The following is a 21,624-nucleotide window of genomic DNA, read 5'->3' as shown; positions in this document are numbered from 1 at the left end:
TGGAATAGATTTTTTGGAAGATTGAATTACTTGTTCTTTGAGTGTTTGTAAGAACTCATCTTTAAAGCCATCTGGGTTTGGTGCTTTGTGGAGGAGGTTTTAAATCTCTGATTCAATCTATTTAAAGCTCTGGGATTATTCACATTTTCCATTTTTTTCTTGAGTCAAGTTTCCTCACTCCCACCTCCAGCCCCAGGAGTCTATCCATTTCATTTAGATTTTAAAATTTATTGGCATAAACTCAAGTTGTTCATAATACTATTTATTCTCTGTAGTAGCTATAGATATGGCCCCTTTTTCATTCCTAGAGTTGTCGAGTGGTGCCTTCCTTTCCTCCCCGCCACCCACCTTGAATAGTCTTGCCACAGGTTTATCAGCCTTCAGAAACACCAATTTTTGGTCTACTTGATCCACTCTGTTGTGTTTTTAATTTTTTCATTAATATCTGCTCCTTCTTATTTCTTCCTACTTTCTATGGGTTTGTTATGCTGTTATTTCTTGAATTTCTGACATTGGATGCTCAACTCATTCTTTTTGAGACTTTTTAATTCTTTAATGTAAGTATATAAAGCTATACATTTTCTTCTAAGTACCTCTTTAGCTGTATTCCTCAAGTTTTGATAAGCAGTATTTTGTCATTTTAGTTCTAATATTTTATACTTTCCATGATTATTTATTATTTGACCCATAAGTTGTTTAGGAAAATAATTTAAATTTCTAACAATATGCTATTTTTATAGTTACCTTTCTGTTATTAATGTCTAACTTAATTGTGTTAATATTCAGAGAGTGTGGTCTCTACTTATCTAATACCAGTCCTTTGGAATATGTTGAGGCTTGCTTTAAGGACTAGCATGTAATCAGTTCTCATAAATATACTCTTTGTTTTCATTAAGAATATATATTCTAATTATATCTGTGCATATATGTGCATGTATATGTATATATATACACAAACACTTCACGGGAGTGTTTTATATGTGTGCATTTTATTAATCTTGCTAGTTGTGTTCAAATCTCCTGTATCCTTTTTTTATTATTTTACTTCCTGTTCTATCAATTACTGTAACAGGTATTAAAATTAAAAACTCCCACTCTAACTGTAGATTTGTTAGTTTCCCCTTATGATCCTATCAGATTTTACTTTATATATATATCTTTAGGCTACCTTTTTGGGTGTATATGAATTCAGAATTGTTATAGCTTTCTGGTTAATAGAACATTTTATAATTTTGTAATGCTCCTCTATCTGTAGTAATGTTATTTGCCTTAAAATCTATTTTGCTGGTGTTAATATGGCTACACTAGTTTTCTTTTGGTTAGTATTTGCATGGCATATCTTCTGATGGAAACTTTGTGTATCTTTATATTTTAGATATGTCTTATAACCTGAAAATAGCTGGATTTTATTTTTATCTAGTCTGACATATCTAGAGAGTTTAGCCTATTTCTACTGAAAGTAATTCTGATACACTTTTTTCATCAGATGTGTTTTATATTTGCCCCCCTTCATTTCTCCTCCTCCTCCTTCTTTAACTTTGTCATTTTGAAAATGTTTTGAGTTTTTTGTTATCTTTCCATTTTTTCCTCTTTGCTTGTATAGAAATTAGGTGATTTATTTCTAGTCATCTAGTAGATACTCTATTTCAGCACGAATGCTTCACAAAGTTCCAAGTTAATAATTTTACTTCTTTCCACAGGGTTCAAATACTTCACAAGCTTTTAAATCTGAGCACCCTCTTCTCTAGTTAGTCCTATCCTGTTCCCTGCAGCCCCTGCCTTAAATTAGGCATCAGAAAAAGCTTAGCCTTTTTTATGTTTAAATCTACCCACACACTTTACCAGTATCTTGTCACACTATTGCTTGTTGCATTTCAGATGTTTAATTTTGATCATTTGTCTTTTGCCAGAAGTACAACATCTATTAGAATTTCTTAAAGTGAGGGTCTGTTATTGACCAGCTGTCTCAGTTTTTGTTTGAAAATGTCTTTATTTTACCTCGGTTCTTAAAAGATATTTTTACTGAGTATAGAATTCTAGGTGGACCGTTACTTTCATTAAGCACATTGGCTAATATGATTTATTCTTGAGTTGTTGCTAATGAGAAGTCAGTCATTAGTTGCCATTCATTTGAAGATGATCTTTCTTTTCTCCGGCAGCTTTTAAGAGTGTATCTTTTTCTCTGATATACAGTTTTACTATGATGTATCTAGGTATGGATTTCTGTTTATTTACCCTGCTTGGAACTTGTTAGGACTTCCTAGATCTCAGGATTGATGACTTTCAACAATTTTGCAAAACTCTCAGGCTCTGTCTCTTCAAATATTGCCTCTTCCTCATTCTCCCTTTTACATCCTAATGTAATTCTGATTAGACTTAGTTCTTCTCTCTCTTCCTCCATGTCTCTTCTTTTTTATATATTCCATCTCTCTGGGCTATGTTTCTGGATGAATCAGTTCACTAGTTCTCTTTTTTTAGGGTGACCTTGACAAAAGCAGTTTTAGTGGAATGAGTCTGGATTGATTAGTCTGGACTGATGAACTAATGAGAGGTGAAGCAATGGAGACTTCTACTATAGTTAACTCAGTATGGAAATTTTGTTGTGAAGGGAGCAGAGAAATAAGAGAAAGAGTTATGGGAGAGTTGGGTTTTGTTTTTTTTTTAAAGATGAGTTATACTAAGGCATGTTTAGGTATTGATAGGAGTGATCTGGTAGAGAAGGAAACTTGATGTAGAAGAGAAGGGATAATTTAGGAGTGAAATTGCTGAGAAAATAAGAAGGAAACTGAAAGAAGGCTGGAGCACAATGACTAAAGGCAAGAAGAACTTTGGAGGGATAGCAGGTACCATATAGCACAGAATCATAAGGATTTTAGGCTATCCTGAGAGCAACAGGGAAGCATTGAAGGGACTTAAGCAGAATAGTAACAGAATCCATTTTCATACTGTTTCTGTTGTAATGGTACATGCGTGAGACTACTAGAGCCTGATGCCATTAAACTTTAGAATCAAGCAATTATAATCTCCCTTTCTTAACAGTTATTTACTTAGCCATGTCATATGGTTTCCTCAGTCAGACATGAGTGGAAGTTTCCTTGGAATTAATATAATGGTTTTCTGCTGTGTGTGTGTGTGTGTGAGAGAGAGAGTGTGCGTGTGAGACAGAGAGTGTGTTTGAGAGAGAGAGAGACAGACAGAGGCATAGACAGACCTGGTAGCCAAGATACTATTTTAAAAATTTAACTAACATAACAATGAGGAAATTAGCTAACTCTGTTTAGCATATTAATAATTTATGCATCATATAGTCTTAGAAATTCTTAAACTGACATCTTTTACAACTAGCTATTTTTGAGTTATTTTATAGATTCTAAGTAATCATGATAGATTTATGTAAGGATTTGTTTTAATCCCTAAGTTTGTAAACTTAACATAAAGAAAATTATTATTCTAATTTTTCTTTTCATCATAAATATCAGAATGTACTATTCTGTTTATGTTATCAGCTTCTTTAGAGATTATTCAGATTCTGAGTTGTCATTTTGACTAGCTAAATTTATCTTGATCCTTAGATTCTATATTTAATGAATATCTAACACTATGCTTGCACATAGTAGGCACTCAAAAAATATGTTTAGTGAATCAAGGTATGTGATACAGTGCTCTTAATTATACTTTAAGTTTCCTTTCTTAACTCCTTCCCTTCACCCAAAGTATATTGCCCTTTTTTGATACTCCTTTTCTTCCTGGTTTCACATTCTTCAGTATTCTGCTGTAATGTTATTATTTTGCTATTTTCTCTTACTTGAAATTCCTTGTAAGGTTTAACTACCCTGAGTCTTCTCTTGAGACTCACGTACTTGCTATTTTGTATTCTAACCCTTATTGTTTGCCCACTTTCTCTTAGAAAATGTCTCTCCTGCCCTTCTCTCTCTTTTTTTTGCGGTACGCCGGCCTCTCACTGTTGTGGCCTCTCCCGTTGCGGAGCACAGGCTCTGGACGCGCAGGCTCAGTGGCCACGGCTCGCGGGCCCAGCCGCTCCGCGGCATGTGGGATCTTCCCGGACCAGGGCACGAACCCATGTCCCCTGCATTGGCAGGCGGACTCTCAACCACTGCGCCACCAGGGAAGCCCCTCCCCTTCTCTTTTGATCTATCTTTATTTCTGTTGAAAAAGTCATCTTTGAGGCTGTTTATGGTTTTGTGTTTTGTACTATTTCCATTGCAGTTTTCCCATCCTGAGGAACTATTTAGTTGTTACTTTGTAACTAATAAACATAATTTTATGTATTCTGTGTTTTTAGTCTATTGAAGACAATGAAGTATATTTGCCTAATGATGAGATTTGGACCTATGAGATTGATAGTGGGTTGTGGTAAGTAACTTTAAATTGCAGAATGTCCAGTCTTAATATCTGTTATAACTGCTGTCATAGCCCACAGGGAGTCTGAGACCATACTTAGAACATGCTGCAACATTATATTGTCTCCCTTTCCTTTTCTTTCAATGCTTTATTCTCTCTGGCTGTTTCTTTCCCCAACTTGCTTCCTCTCTCCATTCTTTGTCCTCTACTATTCCTCTCAAGACTAAGGCTGTTTCTGAAGACTTTGCTTTGTTCTTCTAACTAACTAATTCCCAATTCTGATGACATGTGAAGATTTTGTAACTTTTTTTTCCCCAGTAGGTTGAAAAATCTTTACCATGGATCTTATTACAGTTTTTACAGTATTGGCTACCACTACATCTTAATTGTAATTGTCAGTGACAGTTTTCATTGAAAAAGTACTCATGGAATTCAAAGAGAATTTTAATTTGCTTTTCTGGAAAGTTATGGAATTCCACGTTATTCTTGCTGCAGGACGATGCACCTCATGGAAGGAGAACTCCCTACCTCCATGTCAGGAAGTTGCGGTGCTTGCCTTAATGGAAAGCTATACGTTTTTGGAGGATATGATGACAAAGGATACAGCAATCGAGTAATTTCTTTTTTCAATTCAGGAGCGCAGAAAAATGTAATGTTTAATGTGTCACTTCATCTCACAAGTTTACGAATGTATTTTACAAAGAAGACATATGTAGAAAAGCTTGAGCTTATGATGATAAGGTTTTAAAGATAGGGTGAAAATGCAGCATCATGCTCCTCTCTTCTGCCATGTCTTTCTGCTTCAGAATTAACTACGTACTTAGTTGATATTCATAGGGCAAGAGCATGATGGGAAAAGATCCATTTCAGTATTTTTCATATTATCATTTTTGCTTCTAAAACATAGTCCCATTTTCATTAACTCTACAATTCAAATTTTTACCTTTTAAAAGTCAAAAAGTGATATTATTAATTTTGGATCACATATCCCTGTGACATATGTTTAATTTTCCAATGTCCTGTCTGCTAATGGTGTTCTCCTCTTTTAAAAGCTTTATTTTGTTAATTTGCGAACAAGAGATGGAACCTATGTTTGGGAAAAAATCACCAACTTTGAAGGTCAACCACCCACACCACGTGATAAACTTTCCTGCTGGGTATATAAAGACAGGTAATGCAGCAAGACCATCTCATTAACTGCACTCAAGTAAGGATTACAGCTTGTGACCAAAATAGAGAAAACTTGAAAGTCTGAAAATTTTTTCAAGATAGTTACAAACTTGTTTTGACACTGATGTTAAAGGCAGTTTTGAACCCTGGATAAGAGCCAGGTCATAAGAGTAAACATAGTGGAAGCAGCTATTTACGTTTTAAAAATTCGTTACTTTTAAAATTTTCTGAATCGTTAATACAGTTACATGGTTCAAAAATCAAAACCATATTAAAAAGGATACAATGAAAAGTCTGGCTCCCACTCCTGTCCCCATCCATCCTGTTCCCACCCTCCACATGCACAATTAGCTACTTTTATTAATATCTTTTGTATTTTTATAGCAGTGGTTCTCAAACTTGTCTGCCATAGAAATAATCTGGGGATCTTTTAAAAGCTCTGAAGCCCAGGTGATACCCCAGAACTAATCAAATTGCGATCACTGGGGGTATGATTTTTTTAAACTCCTCAGGTGATTCCAAGTGCAGGCAAGTTTGGGAACAACTGCGATCCCTGTGACTTTATGCAGATAGAAGCAAATACATAGGTACGTGCTCTTCTCTTCCTCCTCCTTATACAAATATCGGTGTACTCCATACAGTATTCTGCACCCTGCTGCCTCCCCTTTTTTTTTTTTGAGGGGGCCATGCCACACGGCATATGGGAATTGTAGTTCCCCGACCAGGGATCTAACCCGCACCCCCTGCATTGGAAGCGCGGTGTCTTAACCACTGGACTTCTTTTAGTCAACAGTATACCATGGGGAACTTTCATCTTTCTGTATCTCTAGTTAGAAAGCTTGATTTTGTTTTTGTTTTTACAGCTGCATAGTATTCTCCTGTGTGGATATACCAAGTTTATTTAACCTTTCCCATATAGATGGCACAACACTTAGATTAAATGAATATCTTTGTGTATATATACATATGATTGCAGATCTATTTGTTGGATAAAATTCCAGAATTTGATTTCTGGTCAAAGGGTAGTACATTTGTAATTGTGATAAATGTTTATTTTGCTAGGGTTGCTGTAACAGATTTCTATAAACTGAATAATTTAAACAACAGAAATGTATTGTCTCATAGTTCTGGAGGCTAGAAGTCTGAGATCAAGGTGTCAGCAGGGTTGGTTCATTCTCTTGGTTTTGAGAAAGAATCTGTTTTATGCCTGTCCCCAGCTTCTGGTGATTTGTTGGCAACCTTTGGTGTGTTGAAGCAACACTCTGATCTCTGCCTTCATAGTCACATAGCATTCTCTCTGTGTGCTTGTCTGTCTCCAAATTTTCCCTTTTTGTAAGAATACCAGTCATATTGGATTAGGACCTACCCTCATGACTTCATTTTAACTTGATTGCCTCTATAAGGACCCTGTCTCTAAATAAGGTCACATTCTTCTTTTACTATTTTTATGTTTTTATTTCTAGAAAATATAACTGTTTTGCCTTCTTAATTGCAGTAATTCCTACTCTGCTTTATTCAATATTCAGTTTATTTTAAAAAATCTCTTTAAACTGCAGGGGGCACTTATAATAATTAAGATGGAGGGTGTTAAGTTTTAAAAAACAATCAGTTTAAATAATACACATTTATATTTTGAATACAAAAGGCAGACATTAAAATTTGACAAAATATTTTATAATTCTCAAAAAGCATATCAGAATTCCACAGGGTAAGGAATAAGATTATCCTGGTCATGAAAAGGTACATAGATCAAAATACTCTCTAGAATATGAGAATTTAGAAAGGAAAATCTTAAACCTTTGAATTGTGGATTAATCAGATTTAAATAGAAACCAACTATGATTATGCTGTTGTTGCTTTCTCTGACCCTACAAATTGATAACCATTAGTACTCTGCTTTGAGTAGCCAATAATGTCACATTCTAAATACAGGGGATTAGGACTTCTATATATGGATTTTGTGGGGGACACAATTCAATCCATAACATTGGATTTTGCCAGCTTTCTCTCCAATAAAGTTGTGCTGTTTTGTGTTGTCAGTAATGGAGTGCCTCTTTGTCCACAGCCTTGCCAAGAATTTGCAGGCAAACTTAGATGTTTTTGGCCAAATTGATAGGTGAGATGTGATGCCTCAGTCTTATTTTAATTTTCATATATTTAAGGACAATTTTTATTTCTTTTTCTCTGAACTGAAAAATAAATCCTTTGCTAATTATTTTTTATTTGATTGTTGGCATTTATAATCTTGACTTCTAGGAGTTATTTATGTATAAAGAGATTAGTGTTTGACTGTGACATGAAAATATTTTTTCCAGGTTGTCATTTATCTTTTGACTTTGCATAAAGTGTGTTTTGCATGTATTAAACAGCTTCTTAAATCTGTTATTTAGGTAAATTTATCAATAATTTCTTTTCTGGCTTCTTGACTTTGAGTCAATTGCAAAGGTTTTTTCCACTCCAAGATTATAAACTAATTCTCACATATTTTCCTCTAGTACTTTTGTTATTTTTAAAAACATGGGAGGGATTCCCTGGAGGTCCAGTGGTTAGGACTCCACACTTTCACTGCTGAGGGCATGGGTTTGATCCCTGGTCGGGGAACTAAGATCCTGCAAGCCGTGTGGCATAGCCAAAAAAAAAGAACCAGTAAAAACCTGTGAATGGTATGAGATATGAATCCAAGTTTATCTTTTATTATTTAGTTTTTAAATTTTATAACTGTTGGTTTGTACCTCTTCATCCCTTCACTATTTCACCCATCTGCCACCCTTCCCCTCTAGCAACCACTAGTTCGTTCTCTGTATCTGTTTTTTCATGTTTGTTCTTTGTTTTGATTTTTACATTGTACACATAAGTGAAAACATGCAGTATTTGTTTTTCTCTGATTTATTTCACTTAGCATAATATCCTCTGAGTCCATCCATGCTATCACAAATGGCAAAATTTCATTCCTTTTTATGGCTGAGTAATATTTCTCTCTGTGTGTGTGTGTGTGTGTGTGTGTGTGTGTGTGTGTGTGTACATACAGACACACCACATCTTCTTTATCCATTCATCTGTTGATGGACACAGGTTGCTTCCATATCTTGGCTATTGTAATTAATGCTGCAATGAACATTGGGTGTATATATCTTTTTGAATAAGTGTTTTCATGTTATTTAGTTAAATAGGAGCGGCATTGCTGGATAGTATGGTAGTTCTATTTTTAATTTTTTGAGGAACCTCCATACTGTTTTCTATAGTGCTTGTATCAATTTACATTCCCACCAACAATGCATGAAGGTTTCCTTTTCTCCACATCTGTGCCAACACTTGTTATTTCTTGTCCTTTTGATAATAACCATTCTGACAGGTGTAAGGTGACATCTCATTGTGGTTTGGGTTTGCATTTCCCTGACAATTAGTGGTACTGAACATCTTTTCATGTGCCTGTTGGACATCTGTATGTGTTCTTTGGAAAAATGTCTATTTAGGTCTTTTCCCCATTTTTTAACTGGGTTGGTTTTTTTTAACTGATGCTGAGTTGTTTGAGTTCTTTATATATTTTGTATATTAGCCCCTAGTGGACATATCATTTGCAAATATCTTCTCCCATTCAGTAGGTTGCCTTTTTGTTTTATTGATGGTTTCTTTTGCTGTGCAAAAGCTTTTTAGTTTGTTGTGGTCCCATTTGCTTATTTTTGCTTTTGTTGCCCTTGCCAGAGGAGACAGATCCAAAAAAATATTGCTAAGGCTGATTTCAAAGAGTGTACTGCCTAAGTTTTCTTCTAGGGGTTTTATAGTATCAAGTCTTATGCTTAAGTCTTTAATGCATTTTGAGTTTATTTTTGTATATGGTATGAGAAAATGGTCTAGTTTCATTCTTTTATAAATAGCTGTAAGTTTTCCCAACATCACTTATTGAAGAGACTGTCTTTTCTCTGTTGTATATTCTTTTTTTTTGTTGTTGTTGTTGTATATTCTTATGTTGTAGATTAACTGAGCATATGTGCATGGGTTTACTTCTGGGCTCTCTATTCTGTTTCATTGATCTATGTGTCTATTTTTGTACCAGTACCTTACTTTTTTTTATTACTGTAGCTTTGTAGTATAGTTTGAAACCAGGAACCATGATACATTTAGATTTGTTCTTCTTTCTCAAGATTATTTTGGCTATTTAGAGTCTTTTGTGGTTCCATAAAAATTTTAGGATTATTTGTTCTAGCTCTGTGAAAAAAATGCCATCAGTATTTTGATAAGGATTGCATTGAATCTGTAGATTGCTTTGGGTAGTATGAACATTTTAACAATATTAATTCTTCCAATCCATGAACATGAAATATCTTTCCACTTATTCATGTCATCATAAATATCTTTCATCAGTGCCTTATAGTTTTCAGAGTACAGGTCTTTCACCTTTTTGGTTAAATTTATTCCTAGGTATTTTATTCGTTTTGATGCAATTGTAAATGGAATTATTTCCTTGATTTCTGTCTCTGATAGTCCATTATTAGTGTATAGAAATGCAACCGATTTATGTCTATTAATTTTGTGTCCTGTAAATTTATTGAATTCATTTATTAGTTTTTATAGTTTTTTGGTGGACTCTTTAGAGTATTCTATATATACAATCATGTCATCTGCAAATAGTGACAGTTTTATTCCTTCCCTTCCAATTTGGACACTTTTTATTTCTTTTTCTTCTCTGATTGCTGTGGCTAGGACTTCCAATATTATGTTAAGTAAAAAAGGGGGCATCCTTGTATTGTTCCTGATCTTAGAGGAAATGCTTTCAGCTTTTCACCATTGACTATGATGTTTGCTGTGTGTTTGTCAAAAATGGCCTTTATTGTTGATGTGTGTTCCTTCTCTACCCACTTTGTTGAGAGTTTTTGTCATGAATCGTTGTTGGATTTTGTCAAATGCTTTTTCTGTAGCTATTGAGTTCATTGCATGATTTTTATCCTTCATTTTGTTAATGTGGTGTGTCATGTTGATTGATTTGTGGATACTGAACCATCCTTGCATTCCTGGGATAAATCCCACTTGATCATTGTGTATGATCCTTTTAACGTATTGTTGAATTCAGTTTGCTAGTGTTTTGTTGAAGATTTGTGTATCTATGTTCACCAGGGATATTAACCTGTAAGTTTCTTTTTTTGTAGTGTCTTTTTCTGATTTTGGTATCAAGGTAATGCTGGCCTTGTAGAATGGGTTTGGAAACTTTCTCTCCTCTTCAATTTTTTTGGAATAGTTTGAGAAGGATAGGTGTTAAATCTTCTTTGAAGGTATGATAGAATTCATTTGTGAAGCCATCTGGTCCTGGACTTTTGTTTTTTGGGAGTATTTTTGATTACTGATCAATTTTATTGCTAGTAGTCAGTTTGTTCAGATTTTCTATTTCTTCCTCATTCAGTCTTGGGAGATTGTATGTTTCTAGGAGTTTATCCAGGTCTAGGTTGTTCATTTTTTTGGCTTATAATTGTTCATAGTAATCTCTTATGATTTGTATTTCTGTGGTATTGGTTGTAACTTCTCTTTTATTTCTGATTTTATTTATTTGGGTCTTCTCTCTTTCTTTATTGATGAGTCTGACTAAAAATTTTTCAATTTTGTATATCTTTACAAAGAACCAGCTCTTACTTTCATTGATCTTTTCTATTAGTTTTTTAAATCTCTATTTTATTTATTTCTTCTCTGATATTTATTATTTCTTTCCTTCTGCTGACTTTGGGCCTTGTTTGTTCTTCTTGTTCTGATTCTTTTAGGTGGATCATGTGGTAATTCTATGGTCAACATTTTTTTTAAGTTAATTTAATTTATTTTTTATTTATTTATTTTTGGCTGTGTTGGGTCTTCATTGCTGCGTGCGGGCTTTCTCTAGTTGTGGCGAGCAGGGGCTACTCTTCGTTGTGGTGTGAGGGGTTCGTGTTGTGGTGGCTTCTCTTGTTGTGGAGCACAGGCTCTAGGTGTGTGGGCTTCAGTCGTTGTGGCTCATGGGCTCTAAAGCGCAGGCTCAGTAGTTGTGGCGCATGGGCTTAGTTGCTCTGACACATGTGGGATCTTCCTGGACCAGGGCTCGAACCTGTGTCCCCTGCATTGGCAGGTGGATTCTTAACCACTGCGCCACCAGGGAAGCCCCTACGTTCAACATTTTGAGGAGAACCAAACTGTTTTCCACAGTAACAATGCCATGTTATATTCCCACTATAAAGGTTCCAATTTTCTACATTCTCACCAACTCTTGCTATTTTCTTTTGTTTTTTGTTTGTTTATTTGTTTGTTTTATAATTGCCATTGTAATGGGTGTGAAGTGATATCCATTGTGGTTTTGATTTGTGTTTGCCCAGTGACTAATGATGTTGACCATCTTTTCCTGGGCTTGTTGGCCATTTGTATATCTTCTTTGGAGAAATATCTATTCTAGTCCTTTGCCCATTTTTAAAAAATTGGATTGTTTTATCTTTTTGTTATTGAGTTGTAGGAATTCTTTACATATTCTGGGTAGTAAACCCTTATCAGATATATGCAGTTTTCTTGTTGTATTTTTGTCTGGCTTCAGTTTCAGGATAATGCTGGCCTCATTGAATGAGTTAGGAAGTGTTCCCTCCGTCTCAGTATTTTTAAATGTTTGAGAAGGATTGGTATTAATTCTTCTTGAAATATTTGATAGAATTCACCACTGAAGCCATGTGGTACTGGGCTTTTCTTTGTTGGGAGGTTTTAGGATTACTGATTCAGCCTCTTTACTTATTATATGTTTATTCAGATTTTTTATTTCTTCATGAGCCCCTTTTGGAAGTGTGTGTCTTTCCAGGAATTTTTCTATTTCATCTAGTTTATACAGTCTGTTGGTATGCAGTTTTTTGGTATTCTTTTATGATACTTTTAATTTCTGTCTGTTATTTTTGGCTGTGTTGGGTCTTCGTTGCTGCGTGCGGGCTTTCTCTAGTTGAAACTAGTCTCTAGTTTCAATGTCCCCTCTGTCACTCCTAATTTTAGTAATTTGAGTTTTCTCTACTTTTTTTTTAGTCAACCTAGCTAAAGATTTGTCAATTTTGTTGATATTTTCAAAGACCCAACTTTTGGTTTTGTTGTTTCTCTCTATTGTTTTTCTATTCACTATTTTGCTTATTTCCCCTGTAATTTTTATTATTTCCTTCTATTATCTATGGGTTTAGTTTGCTTCTCTTTCTAGTTCCTTGATGTGTATGGTTATATTATTGATATGAGATCTTTCTTTTTAAATTTGTGGGCATTTATAGCTATAAGATTCCCTCTGAGCACCACCTTCACAGTATTCCATAAGTTTTGTTTTATTCTGTTTGCATTTTCAGTCATTTCAAGGTAATTTCTAATTTCCCTTGTGATGTTTTTCACTCATTGGGTTGACAGATTTTTTTTTTTCTTTCAGCACTTTAATGACTTTATTACATTGCCTTTTGGCCTCCATTTTTCTGGTGAGAAATTCACTTATTTGTATTTATCCAGCTTGGAGTGTGCTGAGCTTCTGGGGTTGGTGGATATATATCTTTCTTCAGTTTTAGGAAGTTCTTATTAATTAACAAATATTTCTTCTACCCATTTATTTGTCTCTTTTCCTTCTGGGACTCCTATTATATGCACATTAGATCATATGATATTGTTATACAGAGCTTGGGCTCCCTTCCCTGCCCCCGACTCTTTCATTCTCTTTGTTTTAATTTGGATACTTTTTTTTACCAGTTGACTTATCTTCAAGTTCACGGATCTTTTCCATTGCTATGTCCAGTTTCCTGTTATGACCATCTAATGAATTTCTTTATTTCTGACATCTTATTTTCCAATTGTTTGCATTTTCATTTCACTCTTTTTCATGGTTCCATGTCTCTGCCAAAATTACCTAGTTCTTCCTGCACATTGTCCACCTTTGACAAACTGGTCTGTTACTATTTCTACCATAGTTATTTTAAAGGCCATGTCTAATAATTCTAATATCTGGGCCACCTTGGAGTCAGCTTATATTGACTCTTTCCTCTCTTGATCATGGGTCACTTTTTTTGCCTTTTCTTATACCTTGTAATTTCTTCATCATTTGATAGACATTCTGTATGAAAGAACAGTGAAGTTGGGAATAAACAATATTTCTTTCCAGAAAAGGACATGCCCTTTTTTTCCTTTTTCAGGTTGCTAGAGTGGGATTTAAGTCAGTCTAATCTATAGTTGATCTGTGTCTGGGCTTTGTTGCAGCTTTAGTTTGATTCAGTTTAACCACTGGCTTCAAATGTTCTGATGCTGGACCAAGACTTTCCTTTGCTACAGCCCCATGTTTGAGCACTAGAGATTGTCTAGAGATTTTGAACAGTGCTTCACAGCTGAATACCTACTTCTCAGAACTGTGGGAGATCTCTCCTTGTTTCATAGCCTACTTGTGTTGCTAGGGAGTTCTCTTTGCTCTCCAATCCCACTTTATGCTTTCTGTACCTTGAGAGATCTCTTTCAGCACTGCCCCTCCCCGCCTGGCCTTTTGAGGGCAGCCACCCTGTGTGCTGTAACAGCTTGGCATGCCTCTGAGGTGTTTCTGTCAGATCTCCTGCCCAGATCCCAAACTTTAGAGTTGATAGCTCAGATTGCCTCAAGGAGAGTTGCTCAGCTCTTCTCTGCTTCCAGCTGTTGGTGACTGACCCTGAGCCCTCCCTGAAGACTATGTGAAAAAGTTGTTCAGTAGGTTCAAGCTCCCTCTGTGGCTGAGTTTCTTAAGATTCTAATTTGCTATGCCAGCCTACATGTGCCTGTTAAAATTTTGGGTGGCTTCTTTTACAAACCCAATCTGTGCTGGATTCTTTCTCCTCCTGCTGTTACATCAGGTATGAAAGCAGCCATGGGCCTCTTCTCTCCTACTGCGAGCTTATCACTTTCTGGAATTAGTTCATTTAGGTCTCATAGCTCTTTGATTTTTTTTTTAAACTATGGTTTTGTAGTTTATATGGCTTGTTTAGGTTGTGAGGGAAATGATGTCTTCCAACTTTCTGTGAACAGACTGAAAATAGAACTCCTAAAGTGTGTGCTTTGTTTTGTTTTTCAGATTAATATATTTTGGTGGCTATGGGTGTAGGAGACACAATGAACTCCAAGATTGTTTTGATGTTCATGATGCGTCTTGGGTAAGAGAGTAATCCCTGTTTACATTTTCCCCTAAGTTAGTGTCACGTTACAGTCTCCAGAAATAATGAACCCAGTTTTTCTCATTTTAATTTGCTGTAATTGATATTATGAAAAAAATTGTATTTTCTCTCTTTTGAATTTGGATTCAGTTGCAGGAAGTTCTCTCACCTAATTATATCAGCCTTCATGGCTACTGGCAGAGTAATGTCTTTTCTGATGCCATTAATCACTTATAGCTGCTTCTGTTGGAAAACTAGTGGCTTTAGCACAACTTGGAAAAACTTTGTTCTTAGCTAACCGCAGTGGCTGTTGCTGACATACACCTCCTTTTAGGTACGTCCACCAGAACTATTCATAGCTCAGTCTGGCTTCTGTATGAGAGTGAGTAAGTTGGTAGTCATATTACTTTTTCTATTTATTCTTACTGGTTAGAGAATAAATTATTATTAAGGAAAGAACTCATGACTTATAAAAATGAAATCTTTTAAAAGATAACTTTAAAAACCATTGATCTCACCACCAAGATACACAGTAAGTCTTCAGTTTTACCTTCTAGTAGCATGTATTATTATTGTACATTATTAATATAAAGGTATATGTACATTTCATGTATATCTCTTTGTATATAGGTATTTAAAAATTCTCCATAGTCTTTATTTGGACTATGTGTGAAATTAATACATGCTAATTAATAAAACTGAATGGTTTTTAAGTGTTAAAAATGGTTTACATGGTTTTTGAGTTTTTAAAATGAAATATCTTTAAAGTTTTGCTACTTACAGTATTACTGATAATTTTTAGTAATATAACTTCCCATTAATTATGTCTACTCATCAGTGAAATCTCTCATTTTTTCCTCCTTTAGTACAGTTAGGCTAATGATCATGTCCTAAAGTTTATGGTGTACAGGTAGGTTTTTTCATTTAGATTCTAAACTAAGTAAATTATGTAGTTTATTTGACTTGTTTGACAAGTCCTGACAAAAATGAATGTTATATTCCTGACATATAACATAAAACTGGTACAGAGGTAAGCTAGAATAGTGGTAGAGGATTTCAGCAATGCAGAGGATGCTAAGTACAGTCTAACTGCTAAATCTTTGCCTTGCCAATAGTTTCGTCTTCCTAGAAGACAAGAGAGTGAGCATAAGTTTGATGCATAAGAACAAGGTGCTTGGTTAAGTAGAATTGATTGGAATTTTTTGGAAAAAGGAATCATTGTTCCCTAAAGTTTCTAACAGCAATGATTAGGAATTCTGAACCTGTACTTTAGGAAAAGAGATTTCCAAATGTAAATATCATTCTGTTCTCTGCAATTTTAAAAGAGATATTCCTTTGAGAGAAGTGGAAGATTGTCAACAAGCAAAGTTATGACTCATGCAAACAATACTACGAGAAGGAAAGTTGCCGGGTGATGTTGCTATGGCTTAGGGACCACACTTTGTGAGCCACGGGTATATGCATTAGCTTTACGACTGTGGTTACACTGGTGTATGCGTTAGCTTTATGACTATGGTCACACTTAACTCTATTTCTGCAAAAGTGCCTATTATTTCACCAGTAAGTGTGCAGTGAAACTATAATACTAATCTAAAAATTATAAAAGCTTTTTAAAATATTTTTAAAATCTCTTTTTTAGGAAGAGCAGATATTCTGGGGATGGCATAATGATGTTCACATATTTGACACAAAGACACAGAGTTGGCTTCAACCAGAAATTAAAGTAAGTATTGTAAAAAGTCACCTTTATGTTTGTATACTCATTAATACTTTTAAAATCTATTTCTTTTACTGAGTTATTGGATTTCAGTAATTGAGTTTGTTATCATATACAAAGGGGTTCTCTTATGAGAACTGTTATTAGTACTTTTTTTAATCACATATTTTTCTCCAGGCTAACTAAGGTTTTCTAGAAAAATCTAAAGAGGTGCCATCATCATTCTTTACCCACAAGTGTAATGCCCTGATTTAATGAAGTCTCTTTTAAAAAGTCCTTTCGTAACAAAGTCCATGATTTTAAAAAGCCCATGTTTCATAAACCCTTGAAATCTTAATACTCTTTCATCTTCTAGTGAGCAAACACAAATTCACATTAGTTTAAGCCATTAAAGAATTCTCACATAGCTGGGAAGTATATTTTGAAGTGGCTCACACAGTGGAAGAGCTACAGGGACCAGGACCTTAGGAACTGGAGCCAGTTATCCAACACCATCCCAATATTTGCATCTCTCTGTTGGCTTCTCCCTGCTTCTCTGTGTGCTAGCTTTATCGTGTCTACTGCAGACTGTCCAGCTCATTTAGAAGGGAATATGGCTCTGGCTACACCAGCAGATCTTTCTATTGGTGCTGCATTCTGTCAATGTCTATGTCTTTGTCCTAGAAAAGGACTCTGGCTCTACTTAGGCATGTTCCTACTCTATATCAGTCCCTGCTGCCAAGGGGATGACTGGCCAGGTCCGAGTCTCAGGTCTGTCCCTGGGGGAGCAAGGTATTGTGATTGGTCAGCTCACCGGAACTGTGCAGAATAGAATGCTGAACAGGCAAAACCAAATTTCTGTCCACTAACATGCACATATGACTAAATTTCCTTGCAGTTCAGCTTCTGTAGATGGTAGTGAGGGAGGTTCTGTGCAAAATAGCAGGTGTTACAAGGTTTGACCCTTCTCAGCTTCCTCTTTTTCCAAGCAGTGCTTTTCAGGTTTTCAGTGCTCTTCTGTTCTCTTCTAATTTTGGAACTGATCAACTATCAGTCGATCATATTTGTTGATTGAATTTTCCTGCAGTCAGCATTTTAATGTTAAGACTTATGTATTAATGAAATAAAAGCATCTTATCTCTGTTAAAATAATTTCGTATCAGCAAGCAGGTGGAGAGAAATATTATTGAGACTGGATCTACTGAAACTCATCCTGGATTTCTTTCAGGCCTCTTAACGCTCTGCTCCCTTAGAGAATAAGCAAGAGTCTGGAGCTACTGCAGGCATATTTTTAGAATGTGCTCCTTGGGATAAGTGAACTGAGGTAGCTTATAATTAGTTCTTTGGACTTCAGGTCTTTCTGTTGTGACTCCTTCTCTCTCGCCTTACCTTAATCCGTACCCCTTCCCCCCTTCTGCACCAACAGCCTAATGGGCACTGACACTCTTTCAGTTAGTGTTTAACAGTATTTTCACTGTGATTTCTCTGATTATTTCTTCAAATAAGTTCTTACATTGTTTATATTATATCTGAAGGTTTTTCTGATGTGGTTGCAGCTAGAATTTGTTCCCTTTATTTTTTAGAGACATTCTTAAATTAATTAATTGTTCCTGAATATCTGCAGCAAAAGGAAAGGCAACATGGTAGTGTGTTCGAGTTATTGCTGTTGCAGTTGAAGAAACTGGTTGAAAAGAACTGTGTACTTTTACATAAGCCATATAATGTCATCTGTTAAATGGAAAGTTGAAAGTGTTTTCCTACATGGGACTCTTAACCCTATGAGGACAGTAGAATATAATAGTAGTCTTTGGGTTATTTTCAGTATTTCAAATGACCTAATAAGCACTGTGCATTATTTACGCAGTTAGCCACACAGGCTAATGCAAATGCCATTACTTTGTTTTTGTTTGGACTGGTATGAACTCAGTTTATTCAGAAGCTTTGGTTGGATATTAAATGTATTTCATAAATAAAAAAGGAAAAAGTCAATATTTATTTCTTAATGAATGTGTATATAGTAGAAGAATTTTTCCAGAATTTCAGATCAGGGATGGGACAATAAAACTTTTGTTTTGTTGGAAGTGTTGGGAACTGCAACACAAATGGTTCTCTCTCATTTATTTAAGTGTTATATAGGTAATATCTGAATTATTTCTTACCATGTTGACCTCATAATTATTCAAGTAAAAAATTCTAGGAGGTTATGATATTGGATGTAGTGCTTAAATTTCCTGTGGCCACATTCGGTAGCCAATGAGCTGAAAATGTTGGGTTCTTTCAGAACTTGGAATTAAATACATACACAGAAGTACCCACCATGAACACATGGAAATTATGCAGAAAATTCTTCCTTCAAATCTTATTCACTAATCTACCCATTATACCCTCTCTTTTCCCACCAACCCCAAACTTCTCTGAAGAAAAGTTCTGCTATATTTATTCAAAGTAAAGTATAAAGAAGTATTATCAGTTAATGTGAAGAGTTTTAGTAAGAGATAAACACTGGCTTAAGCCAAGAATGAAGTTCTTATTGTGGAATTTGAAGCATCAAGAGTTTTGGGGGGGCAGATTGATTTTTTTTTAAGTCTCTGAGATCATCACACAGTGTACTGCTCACTCATATTAATATTAACTCTGTGTGTGTGTGTCTCTGTGTGTGTGTATGAGTGAGAGAGAGGGAGAGAGAAGAGAGAGGAAAAGGGAGGAAAAGAGGGGGTGGGATGGGCAAGGGAGAGAAAGAAAATGTTTTTAAATATATATATATATATATATATATTTTTTTTTTTTTTCCCGGTACGCGGGCCTCTCAGTGCTGTGGCTCTCCCGCTGCGGAGCGCAGGCTCCGGAAGCGCAGGCTCAGCAGCCATGGCTCACGGGCCCAGCCGCTCCGCAGCATGTGGGATCTTCCCAGACCGGGGCACGAACCTGTGTCCCCTGCATCGGCAGGCGGACTCTCAACCACTGCGCCACCAGGGAAGCCCTAAATATTTATATTTTAAGCTAAAATTTATGTGAAATTTTTTTTCTTTTTTTTATACATTTATTAATTTATTTTGGCTGCGTTGGGTCTTCCTTGCTGTGTGCGGGTTTTCTCTAGTTGGGGCGAGCGGGGGCTACTCTTCGTTGCAGTGCACGGGCTCCTCACTGTGGTCTTCTCATTGCGGTGGCTTCTCTTGTTGCGGAGCACGGGCTCTAGGCGCCCGGGCTCAGTAGTTGTGGCGCATGGGCTTAGTTGCTCCATGGCATGTGGGATTTTCGCGGACCAGGGCTTGAACCCATGTCCCCTGCACTGGCAGGCGGATTCCCAACCACTGCACCACCAGGGAAGTCCCTATGTGAAATCTTATTTTGCCAAATAGTGTCAGGCATTTAAGAAAAACACTTTAAAAAGTAAAGATCAGGGACTTTCCTGGTGGTCCAGTGGTTAAGAATCTGCCTTCTAATGAAGGGCACATGGGTTCAATCCCTGGTTTACTGTGGGGCAGCTAAGCCCTCACACCACAACTATTGAGCCCGCATGCCTCAACTAGAGAGCCCGCGTGCCACAATAAAAGATCCTGCATGCTGCAGATAAGACCCAACACAGCCAAAAAAAATAAAAAATAAAAAATAAAAAAATAATAAATCAGTCAATATTGTAAAAAAAAGTAAAAATCAGGGTGAATAAATGTAATTCCTTAAGAGTAGTATTTGTCTATAATTATTACTATTGAGAACGAACTTTTGCATTAAGGTTTTGAATTAAGTTACATAGGTAATGGTAACTTAGCAGTCAAGTATTTCTCATACTGAGCATAGGAATGTGACTTCATTATAGATGTTTCAAGCCTTTGCTCTCCATTTTCTGATCTCTGCTTGCAGGGTGGTGTTCCACCGCAGCCACGAGCCGCGCATACGTGTGCAGTTCTCGGAAATAAGGGCTATATCTTTGGCGGACGAGTTTTGGTTAGTGTTTTTTATGAAAATCTTTAATCTTTGATGCTTCTTACAAAAATTGATCCTTTGATTTTGTGGAATAGCTGAACATTCAAATAGTCTAGAGATTAAAATGTGATTCAATAATAACTTTTTTAAATCTTCTATTCCCTAAATGGACCATACATGAGTAATCACAGGTGATTATAAATCATATTTTAATGGGGGAGAATCCTTCACTTCAGTGATTTATCAGAAAAGTTTAATTTCTTATTATCTAAATCTTGTTAGTTTAAACTCATTTTTTCCTTTCCCCCTTGACACATTAATTTGGTAGCTCTATGCTAATTTTATTAATGCTTAGCATTGTTTCCCAATATATAAACTTCTGATGTTAAGTAAAATAGAGTTAATCCATTTTTAATCTGAATTTATTTTAAAACCAAAATTTTAGCCCATGAAATATGTAAAACACTGACCAATTTCATACACTTTTATTTTAGCAAACTAGGATGAATGATTTGCACTATCTAAACTTAGATACCTGGACCTGGTCTGGAAGGTAAGTTCGAAATTTAAGTATGTAGGCATTTTTGTGTGTGGGGTGTGTGTGTGTGTGTGTGTGTCTGCCTGCACAGACGTGTGCACACATGCATGGTATAACCCAAACTTGGATCTGTAAAACTGAACTGATATTTTCTTCCCCTTCAGATTTTTTGCTTAAGCAAGGAATATATAGATTTCAATATAGAGTTCGTTCTTTAACTAGACTATATAAAACATGAGAGCACTAGCAGTTGAAAATTGATTATGTAAAAGTACTGGTTTTATACTACATATTCTTGAGGACTGGTCAGTAGAACAAATGAAGTTCTAATGGGGTCATCACAGGTCAACAGATAACCGAGTGAGTCAAAGTCTGATTTTATTGCTCATAATATATATTTAGCAATAGAATAAATATATTTAGCTATCAATTCAGCTGTTCATGTAATGATTTGGAATCAGACCTATATATTATGCCAAAGTATAAATACTATTAAAAATAAAACCTCAAAAGTGCTAGAAGAAAGTATAGCAGATTATCTTTAAAATCTTGGCATGGAAAAAGCTTTTATAAAGATGATATAAACCCAAAATTCATAAATTAAAAGACTGATTGATAAGACCATTTAAGAATTAAATATTTCTGTGTAGAAATATATACCACAAAAAGTTAAAAAGCAAATTGGAAAATGCAAACAAAAAACAAACTAGAAGTAATATTTACAGTATTTCTAACCGAAAGGGCTAAGATTCATAAAACTCAGAAAATCAGTAAGAAAAAGACAAACAGGCCAATAAAAGTGAACAAAGAAC

General features: G+C 35.5%; 1 protein-coding gene across 1 annotated transcript in view; it reads left to right on the top strand.

Annotated features, from left to right (window-relative positions):
• KLHDC1 (kelch domain containing 1) overlaps positions 1–21,624 on the top strand; it is a 44,831-nt gene that overhangs the window by 7,256 nt on the left and 15,951 nt on the right. The window contains exons 2-8 of the mRNA XM_065872228.1: positions 4,304–4,374; positions 4,858–4,975; positions 5,415–5,533; positions 14,576–14,654; positions 16,294–16,377; positions 20,212–20,295; positions 20,769–20,827. Of these exons, the coding sequence (XP_065728300.1) occupies positions 4,304–4,374; positions 4,858–4,975; positions 5,415–5,533; positions 14,576–14,654; positions 16,294–16,377; positions 20,212–20,295; positions 20,769–20,827 (614 nt within the window). The remainder of the gene's footprint in view (positions 1–4,303; positions 4,375–4,857; positions 4,976–5,414; positions 5,534–14,575; positions 14,655–16,293; positions 16,378–20,211; positions 20,296–20,768; positions 20,828–21,624) is intronic.

The sequence above is a fragment of the Phocoena phocoena genome, chromosome 2 (assembly GCF_963924675.1).
Source record: "Phocoena phocoena chromosome 2, mPhoPho1.1, whole genome shotgun sequence".
In the NCBI taxonomy this organism is placed as follows: domain Eukaryota; kingdom Metazoa; phylum Chordata; class Mammalia; order Artiodactyla; family Phocoenidae; genus Phocoena; species Phocoena phocoena.
This window is presented reverse-complemented; position numbering and strand designations above follow the sequence as displayed.